General features: G+C 43.6%; 1 protein-coding gene across 1 annotated transcript; it reads left to right on the top strand.

Annotated features, from left to right (window-relative positions):
- The first annotated feature begins 5,690 nt into the window (after positions 1–5,690).
- LOC134612309 (olfactory receptor 11L1-like) lies at positions 5,691–9,859 on the top strand. Its single transcript, XM_063456648.1, has 2 exons — positions 5,691–5,777; positions 8,890–9,859. Exon 2 carries the CDS (start codon positions 8,936–8,938, stop codon positions 9,857–9,859), a length of 924 nt encoding a protein of 307 aa, XP_063312718.1. The 5' UTR covers positions 5,691–5,777; positions 8,890–8,935.
- The last annotated feature ends 723 nt before the right edge of the window (positions 9,860–10,582 follow it).

Below are 10,582 nucleotides of genomic sequence, written 5' to 3'. Positions count from 1 at the left end.
GAAAAAGGGGAAAAAAGGTAGGGAGGGGAATTGAGAAGGGAGAGGAGGGGAGATGATGCACAGATGAGGAATCATATTATGAGCAAACAGAGAAATTGTCTGAATATCACTGAAAGAGGAGACCTTCGTTTGTTCCTTACGAAAATCGAACCAGATGTCAAATATTTAGTCTCACAGCATCAACCTCAAGGATCTCATTAATCACTAGTAAAGGTAATTTCAATTTACTTTATTTTCTCATTAAACTTTATAAAGTAAAAAAATATTATAAACCTGCATAAAGTAGAAATAAAAAGATCAATGTACATACATTTATTTATTTTTTAAAACACCCTCCTTTCTAAAAAATATTCTGCACTTGCGCGAAAACTGGTGAGCGGTAAGGAAAATTTTCCATCAAGAAAGATGCATTAGTGGGCGGTAGGTAGAAAAAGGTTGACTACCCCTTGTGTAGGGTAATGTCTCACGAGTACAACAGTACCCCTCATGTACAGGTTTTATGGTGTTTTGGAAAGTTATAGAAGATATGCCAATTTCAGTTTTTTCTAATTGCTCTTTGCCAGATCTATTTTTAAAATATAGTTAAATATAGGGCTTGCCAATTAAATTCTCTGGACCGTCTGCCTGGGCTGTCAGGCAGGTCCCTTGAATTATAATTAATAAAATTAAATAAATATGTCAAATTAATAGTTAAATTTATATGTATTTATATTGTTTTACATTTATATATATGTATATATATACACAAACTTTTATTTCCTATATATGTACAATATATTGTAAAATAATTAAAGCACGTTATAATATATTATACATATGTAATGCATTTATATGATTTCAATATAAGTGAATTTGAAATATATATTTAAATACACCTATAATGAGAATTATGAGAATTCTGAGAATGGGCCAAAGCTTAATGGGGGACCTGCATCGGCCGGGCAAAAGAAAGGCTTCTGTTGGCTCTTTAACGAGGGCCAATGCAAGTGGGGTACGTCGTGCCGGTTTAAGCACGAGTGCTCCGGTTGTGGGGGTGCACATGGAGCCAGTCGGTGTTTTAAGCGAGGTAAGTCTGCGCCAGGAGTGGGAGCCAATGGAGCGTCGGCCCCCTCCGCTGCCGCGGGGGGCAACCCCGGTGAAAGTAGGCGAGATGCTGCCGTGGCTAAAACAGTACGGTAACCGTCAGGACGCCGAATTCTTATGGCAAGGCTTTACGGAGGGTTTTTCAATACCGTTTCAGAGTAGGGATGTGGGGAGGTTATGCAGTAACCTCAAGTCGGTGGGGGAACACCCGGGAGTTGTGCGGGATAAGTTGCTGAAGGAGGTGCAACTGGGTAGGATGGCTGGGCCGTTCGAGGCTCCGCCGTTGCCTGACTTGAGGGTATCCCCGCTAGGGGTAGTCCCCAAGAAGGAGGCGGGTAAGTTTAGGTTGATTCATCATTTATCATTCCCGAAAGGGGCGTCAGTAAATGATGACATCGATGAGGCCCTGTGCTCCGTATCGTATGCATCATTCGACCATGCTGTCGAGTTGGTTCGGAGAGCAGGGCGAGGGGCCTTGATGGCGAAGGTGGATGTGGAGGCAGCATTCCGGCTCCTTCCTATCCACCCAGACTGTCACCATTTGTTAGGGTGCCTTTTTGAGGGTAAGTTTTTCGTGGACCTGTGCCTACCCATGGGTTGCTCCATTTCATGTGCGTATTTCGAAAAGTTTAGCACGTTCTTGGAGTGGGTAGTGCGCAGGGAAACGGGCGGGGGTACGGTGGTCCATTACCTGGACGACTTTCTGTGTGTGGGCCCGGCTGGGTCCGACAGATGTGCCCAAATACTGCGGGTGTTTCAGAGGATAGCTCAACAGTTTGGGATTCCTCTGGCTGAGGACAAGACAGTGGGCCCGACCGAGTGCCTGAGTTTTTTAGGGCTGGAAATCGACTCGGTCGTGGGGGAATGTAGGCTGCCGGAGGAGAAGTTGAGGGTGCTCCGCCAGCAGGTGAACGCGATAAAGGGCGCTAGGAAAGTTACGCTTCGGGGACTGCAGTCCTTGCTCGGCAGCCTTAATTTCGCTTGTAAGGTGATCCCTATGGGTAGAGTTTTTTGTAGATTGCTGGCTAGGGCTACCTGTGGTGTTCGTCTGCCGAGTCATTACATCAGGGTGTCGGTAGGCATGAGAGAGGACTTGGACATATGGGACCGCTTCCTCACTAAGTTTAATGGACGGGTGTTTTTCAGGGATGCGATGAAGGCATCTGGCGACGCCGGGCTGTTTACGGACGCCTCGGGGAGCGTTGGCTTTGGGGCTTACCTTGGGGGCAAGTGGTGTGCCGAGGTTTGGCCTGCGGCTTGGTCCGAGAGCCCCTTGATTCGGAACCTCGCCTTTTTGGAGCTTTTTCCAGTTGTGGTAGCGGTATCACTATGGGGCGAGGAGCTCAGGGACAAGAAAGTTATCTTCCACTCTGATAATATGGCAGTGGTACAGGTAATTACAGTCTATCGGCTTCGTCCCTGCCAGTGGTTAGGTTGTTGCGGCAGCTAGTGCTCTTGTGTATGTCTTGGAACATTGTCTTCCGGGCACGGCACGTGCCGGGTCTGCTGAATGTGGTCGCTGACGCTCTGTCTCGTTCACAGTGGGTGCGGTTCCGGGAAGCAGCACCGGACGCGCAAGCGACGGGGCAGGCGTGCCCGGAGGAGATGTGGCGGCTCGGGACGTTGTGCTTGGGCGATACATAAGGAGCTCGCTGGCGCCGGGGACTTGGACCGCTTATACAAAGGTTTGGAGTGAATGGGAGGAAATGTTGTCCCAGGCGGGAGCAGGCGATTCTGCAGCCGGTAGGTTGGATACGCTGTTGTGGCTTCTTTGCAGGTTGGTGGCAGGTGGGTCGTCCCCTTCTAGGGTGGAGCGCTACATGTCTGCGTTAGCTTTCCTGTTCAAGTTTAACGGGTGGGAAGACTTGACGAAACATTTCTTGGTGAAGCAAACTTTGAAGGGTTTCAAGAAGGGCAGGAGGTCCGTGGATACGAGGAGGCCGGTGTCCTTTGCCACCCTTCAAGGGTTGGTGGGGTTATTGAACGAAGTGTGTAGTTCGGCATTTGAGGTAACTTTGTTCTCTGTGGCTTTCGTATGGGCTTTCTTTGGGGCTTTTCATATTGGCGAATTGGTGAGCGCCAATAGGTCGGGGGCATCGGGCCTCCGGTATGAGGATGTGGTTATCGAACAGGACAAGGTCGTGATTTGGCTCCGGCGCTCGAAGACGGACGTTTTCGGAAAGGGTAAGAAAGTTGTCCTGTCCTCGCTACCAGGGTCCCCGGTGTGCCCGGTAGTGTGTGGGGACGTGTTTTTACGGGTTCGCCCGAAGGTTGGTGGTTGCTTCCTGATTCACGAGGATGGGAAGGCGCTGTCGCGCTTTCAGTTCTTGCGAGTCTTCCGCATGGGGTTGACGAGATTGGGCTTGCAGCCCGGACAATTTGGTACGCACTCCTTCCGTATCGGGGCTGCGACTGAGGCGGCGCGTCTCGGGCTAGGGGAGGAGCGGATAAAGCAGATTGGGAGATGGGAATCCATCAGGTTCCGTGCATATGTAAGGCCGGAAAGGTTGGTGTGAATGGAATGTTGTGGATGTGGGTAAAGGGTGCTCTGCCGGTTAACTGAATTTGTTTCCTTTCAGGCTTGGTCGCTTGGCTGGTGGGTCACTCGTTTGTCTACTGGGCGGAGAAGAGGGCCGCAGTTCGGAGACAAGGCACACAACTGGGTTTTCTTCTGGACACAGTGGACCTTCGGTGGTTTGGTTTTCGGGGTTTCAGCTGGCAGAGTATAAGTGGTGAAATTTTTGGGATGTTGTCAAGGGGGTTTGCCCCAGATATACTTTTGATTCACGGTGGGGGCAATGACTTAGGTTTGGTCCCCCAGAAGGTGTTGGTCAGGAGAATGAAGAGGGACCTGGATAGGGTGAGGGCACTGGTCCCTGGAGTTACAATAGTGTGGTCTGAAATGGTGCCGCGGTTGAACTGGAGGCATGCCAGGGACCCGGCGGCTGTGGCACATTGCCGAGGTAAAGTAAACAAGGCCATGTCTGTCTTTATTAGGAGGATAGGGGGGGTCCCAGTGAGGCACTTTGAATTGGAGGGCGGGTTGCCCGGTTATTTTAGGCGGGATGGTGTGCACCTGTCTGAGGTGGGGTGCGATCTATTAAATTTAGGTTTCCAGGAAGGTATTTCCAAAGCCCTATTTATGTGTGGTGGGGGTCGCTCGAGACATTAAGGGTTCAAGTCTCTTGCTATGGCGGGATAGGGCTTGGGTAATTGGAAGGTAGGAGGAGTATAAATTGGTTAGGCTGGATTAGACTGGAGTGTGAAATGGTTTGTGGGTTCGAGCTCATCGGTGGCTCCGAACCAGGTGGTGTAGGGGGGTCTCGGTACACCCCTACAGTTAAAAAAGTTATGGATATGGGGCCTCTTTGGTAGGCCATGTGTTATGTGGTATTTGTTATTTATAATGTTATTTATTGTTATTGGGCGGGGTCATTGCCGGGGGTAATTTATGTACGGTGGGGGGTGGAGGTATATTTACTTTTGTGGCAATGACCCCAATTTGTTACCTTGTTTATAATAATAAATAAAGCTGTGGACTTTTATATTCCAACAGAAATACGGTGTCTGTAAGTTATTGGGGGGTTGGGGTAAACAGCGCTCCTGCCGAATAATCGACTGTGCGCATGTCATGTAGCCCATGGAACAGCGCAGTCAGGGGAGTGGGCCTTGACAGAGCCAGGAGTAGGCAGGGGAGTAACCAGTTAAAGGGGCGTGGTTATTGGTAAATGGGGGTTGGACAATAGGAGTATATTAAGCGGCCATTTTATGACTAAGGGACATTTTAACTAAACTGACACTTACCTGGTAATTGTCCCTCCCACCCTCCCTGTTGTTTTGGAGTTCCCGTTTGGTCACAGCGGCGGGATAGGGCTTGGGTAATTGGAAGGTAGGAGGAGTATAAATTGGTTAGGCTGGATTAGACTGGAGTGTGAAATGGTTTGTGGGTTCGAGCTCATCGGTGGCTCCGAACCAGGTGGTGTAGGGGGGTCTCGGTACACCCCTACAGTTAAAAAAGTTATGGATATGGGGCCTCTTTGGTAGGCCATGTGTTATGTGTTATTTGTTATTTATAATGTTATTTATTGTTATTGGGCGGGGTCATTGCCGGGGGTAATTTATGTACGGTGGGGGGTGGAGGTATATTTACTTTTGTGGCAATGACCCCAATTTGTTACCTTGTTTATAATAATAAATAAAGCTGTGGACTTTTATATTCCAACAGAAATACGGTGTCTGTAAGTTATTGGGGGGTTGGGGTAAACAGCGCACCTGCCGAATAATCGACTGTGCGCATGTCAAGGGAGTACAGAGGATGAAGATGCTCAATGCTACATGCAAAAAATGCAGCTAATTATTTAGACCCAATTTGACATGTTTGCACGAATAAATGACTTGAGCCCGGAGTGTAACTTTAACATTTAAGATTGTAAGAACTTTTCTTTCTCTGTATGATGAAATAAGTTTGCACAAAACTCCAGCTCTATAGAGAGCTTGCACTAAACTCCCCTGGTATAAAAAGCATAAAATATAATCACAGGCGTCTGTAACATTATTGTCAGATATGTGACTTTGATGGCGTTCCAGCGTTAAACATGATCTTATTTCTGATTATTTAGAGTTCTAAAAATTAATCAAAGGATATTTGGCTAATTTTTCCATGTACTTTAACCATATTTGAAAGCTATCTTTTGGTAAGTAATTTTAGTTATTTCTCTCTTTTTTTTTTAAGAATGGCAAGGGAATTTCCTTTAATAAAATGTCAAGTTTAATACATTATCCTGCTTAAGGTAGAGGGTAATGACCTGACGTATATTCCTTGTGTTTGGGAGTGTTGACACATTTTCCATTAAGCTGTGAGATTGTTTTATTACAAACCTTGCCATCTCTCGCTGCCTTTCTATAAATCTGTTATAATGTATCTGAGTATTTTATTATTGTAATTGGTGTCTCTCAGTGTTTATTCATTAAACACTGAATTGTATCTGAATTCTGAAATCTGATTTACAAAATGCAGCCAGAAATTGCTGATTTTTATTTACATGATATGCCAATAATTAATTAGTTATCACTGTGTTTACATGAATATCCTGCATCCAGTCTAGCCCCCATCTCTGCTCCCATTCTGTCTGCCATTATGAGTGTGTGTGTATGTGTCTGTGAGTGTGTGTGTATGTGTCTGTGAGTGTGTGTGTATGTGTCTGTGAGTGTGTGTCTGAAAGTATATGTGTGAGTGTGCGTTTGTCTGTGAGTGTGTGTGTCTGTGTATGTGTTGTGTGTGTGTGTGTGTCTGTGAGTGTGTGTCTGAAAGTGTATGTGTGAGTGTGTGTGTGTGTGTGGCTGTGTATGTGTTTGTCTGTGAGTGTGTGTTTATGTGTCTGTGAGTGTGTGTGTATGTGTCTGTGAGTGTGTGTCTGAAAGTGTATGTGTGAGTGTGTGTTTGTCTGTGAGTGTGTGTGTCTGTGAGTGTGTGTGTCTGTGTATGTGTGTGTCTGTGTATGTGTTCGTCTGTGAGTGTGTGTCTGTGAGTGTGTGTCTGTGAGTGTGTGTGTGTGTATGTGTCTGTGAGTGTGTGTGTATGTGTCTGTGAGTGTGTGTGTGTATGTGTTTGTCTGTGAGTGTGTGTCTGTATATGTGTGTCTGTATGTGTTTGTCTGTATATGTGTGTCTGTATGTGTTTGTCTGTGAGTGTGTGTGTCTGTGTATGTGTGAGTGTGTGTATGTGTCTGTGTGTATGTGTTTGTCTGTGAGTGTGTGTCTGTGTGTTTGTGAGTGTTTCTGTGTGTGTTTGTCTGTGAGTGTGTGTTTGTCTGTGAGTGTGTGTGTCTGTGTATGTGTGTATGTGTCTGTCTGTGTCTGTGAATGATTGTATGAATTTGTGTGTCTGTCTGTGTCTGTGAATGATTGTATGAATGTGTGTGTCTGTCTGTGTCTGTGAATGATTGTATGAATGTGTGTGTCTGTCAGTGTATGAGTGTGTGTTTGTGAGTGTCTGTCAAATCAGTGAGATTATGTTTGTGATTGAGTGTGTGTCTGTCAATGAATGAGTGTGTGTCAGATCAGTGAGTCTGTGTCTGTCAGTGACGTATGTGTGTTTGTCATTGAGTGTGTGTGGCTGTTAGTGAGTGTAGCGTGGCGGAGCGCAGTACAGGAGCTTCTGTTTCCTGTACCTGGTCACTGAGAGAGCACTTCCTGTCAGTCCAGCCAGCTACAGAAAACTGAAGCTCCTGTAGAGGGTCTGCTCCGCAACGCTACAAGACAGGTAGGAGGCATACCAGGAAGGGGAGTGTGACCGCTAAGAGGGTGGGGGGTGCACCAAGGGACAGAGAGGGGAGGGGAGAGAAAAACCAAGGGACAGGGAAAGGAGGGGGGAGGGGAGAGAAACACTAAGGGACGGGGAAGAGGGAGGGGCTGGTTAGGAGGCACATAGGTGAAGATGTTAATTTTAGAGAGGGGGGGGCGGAAAAATGCATCTTCGCCTATGTACCCAAAAATCCTTGCACCGGCCCTGCTGCCATACTGCGTGTTATGTGGAGGCCACGAATGTCTGCCTATGGGTAGAACTTCGTATTGGGAATTGGCATCTGTAGTGTACTGTTGAGAGTTGGGATCCATGTAGCGTTGACATGACCTGTAGCAATCTCCCCGGTAGTAGGAGTCCGGACTTTCATTGCTGTTATAAAATCTACAACCCTCTTAGAGAATCTAGATTACTTTATTTACTATTTATTTACTAAAAAGGTCTCCATTTTTATTTTTAGTGATTTTATAAAATGTGTGTTTATTTATTTACCCAGCTCACTGCACAATATGTTTCCACGGTGGTAATATGCAATAATGTGTGATATATATCTACAAGATTGCTCAGTTTGTTACTTTTTCAATGATCTCCATAAAGTATACTTTACTACACGCGTGTTTTATTACATAAACGAACAACGCAGAATTAAATGTGTAATGTCTTGTAATGTTATAGATTTTGCCTGTATGAAACAGATGTAAATGTATTTGCTTTCAAATCAGCACAAACCATCTGTTTTCTAATGACATTATAGCTAAATTCAGAAATGGATAACATTCTTTATGGATAGAACCAATGTTTCAGAAAAATATGACAGAAAATGAGACTAATAATGAGAAATTCTAATCTTGTATTTGTGTCGTTATTTTTTTTACACATTTTAGATGTTAGAATTCCCTATCTGTTAAGATTTTTAACATATTGCATGTTGCAAATAATTATCTGATACACACTTTTTTTTTAATTTTCAGTCATGGTGTCTAAGAATTAAAACACATTATCTCTATAATGATAATTGTGATTATATATTAGATACATTTAAGAAGTAGTTCCAGGGGGACTCCTCACAGCACCAAGATGTAATCAATCACTAAGCGTCCACTGGCAAGTGTCTTCAGAAATCCTGGATAATAGATCATGTTTTATGCAATGAATATATATTAATCAACAATGTGCTGCTAAACCACTATGCTGTCCAATAGTCTTATCATCTGTAGTCCAGGAAAGAAATGTACTTGGGTTATGTACAGCTTTAATTCCACTAGAAGTGGGGGGGAAGGTAACAGAAAAAAGAGATACTGAGAGTGAAAAGGAAAAATAAAAACCTTTAAAGACCAGTACCACCAGGCCAAGGTTATGGAGACTGAGAAGAAGAAGCTGGAGGTCCACCATGGCAAAAACTAAAAAAAATATGTGAAAATTAATTAGTAGAGACTGTTAACATATTACTTTAGTTACCATTCTTTACATTAACATAATATAAATATGTTGTTATAATTTTATAGGCTGAAAGGTGTCACAACTGCATGTGTTGAGGAACCTTGATCGACTATGCCTGGAAATAATGAATCGAGGGTCACAGAACTCATACTTCTAGGCTTTGGAAATCTTTATGGCTTCAACATTTTAATTTTCATCTTATTCCTTAACATTTTCTTAATCACAGTAATTGGAAATCTTTTGATCATTGTGCTAGTTTTAAATAGTCATCACCTTCATTCTCCCATGTATTTATTTCTTTGTCATTTATCATTGTCTGATATTGTGCAGACAGCGAATATTCTTCCCAACCTAATGGGAGCAATCTTACATGGTGGGAAAGTAATGACAATTTTTGGCTGTATAACTCAATGCTACTTTTTTAGTGGTGTGATTGCTGCAGAATGCTTCCTGCTCACAGTGATGTCCTATGATCGATACCTGGCTATATGTGTTCCATTACGTTACACCTCAATCATGGACTTTACATTGCGTACCTGTCTGTCTGTCTTACCCTGGATGTTAGGATTTACCCTGAATCTCTCAGGTATCATACCTATATCTACCTTTCAGTTCTGTGATGAAAACATAATTGACCATATATATTGTGACATGTCCCCTCTCCAAAAACTTTCATGTTCAGACACGTCTGTGGTGGAATTTGTTGCCTTTGTCATTTCTGCTCCTTTATTTATTTGTCCTTGTGGTTTTATCACACTGACTTATGTTCATATCTTCCTTATGATACTTAGGATCCCTTCTACAACTGGAAGGCAGAAAACCTTTTCAACCTGCAGTTCCCACCTTCTCGTGGTTGGTGCATTTTTTGGGACATTAATAACCAAGTACATGATACCATCCGTAGGACATTCATTGCTTATGAATAAAATTATATCATTGCTGCATACAGCATTTACCCCCTTATTTAACCCATTAGTATACAGTCTAAGAAACCAAGACATTAGGACAGCACTAAGAAAGATTTCTGAATGTTAGAGGCACTTTTTATACAAGCACATTATAATCTGTGAAAAATGTCCCCAAAACATTCTCAGATAAGTTTCACTGCTTTGCTCTAATTTACTGAAAAATTTAAGGAATACATGAACAATACTGTGTCACCCTTCAATACCATGATATTAAAAATTATTTTCTTAAGAAACCACCGTGATGTCCTAGATAGTGTTTAATAACAATCAATAGGCGTGTAATCAGCTTCAGACTTCAGATTATAGCGACGGGAATGATAAGATGCAATACTTGGATTTCTTGTAGATATCAGCATTAATGATAATAAAGTGTAATACATTTGTGCTATGAGGCCCCTGTTTTCCGCTCTGACAGGGAGAGAGATTCTGCACGCTGCTCTTTCGCCTCTTTATGTTCGTTCGTGCCAATGTTGGAATGGTGCAACACCTAGCAGCCATTTGGCCAAACCGAACAGAACATTTCGGTGCTCTAAAATTGTGCCAACCAATTAGTGTTAGGCATGGACTATATATTTCCCAGTCTTTCTAGTGCAAATCGCCCAATGGTGGTTCTTGTTAAGCCCAATAGTACAAATGTATTTCTGAGTTATCTTGTTACGGACCTTGGCTTATTATTAGTTTATTCTACTCTTCGAGTTTCCAAATTTTGTTTGTATATATGTTAAGTCCATAATCTAGGGCCTGGTAATATGGCATATATACCTTTGTTGTATTTTAGGTTCTGTGTGTT

The sequence above is a fragment of the Pelobates fuscus genome, chromosome 5, assembly GCF_036172605.1.
Source record: "Pelobates fuscus isolate aPelFus1 chromosome 5, aPelFus1.pri, whole genome shotgun sequence".
Taxonomy (NCBI): domain Eukaryota; kingdom Metazoa; phylum Chordata; class Amphibia; order Anura; family Pelobatidae; genus Pelobates; species Pelobates fuscus.
Note: the sequence above shows the minus strand (reverse complement) of the source record. Positions and strands in the feature narration are given on the sequence as shown.

Excerpts from the sequence above, each read along its gene's own strand:
- LOC134612309 (XM_063456648.1), top strand. The coding sequence starts at position 8,936 with ATGCCTGGAAATAATGAATCGAGGGTCACAGAACTCATACTTCTAGGC.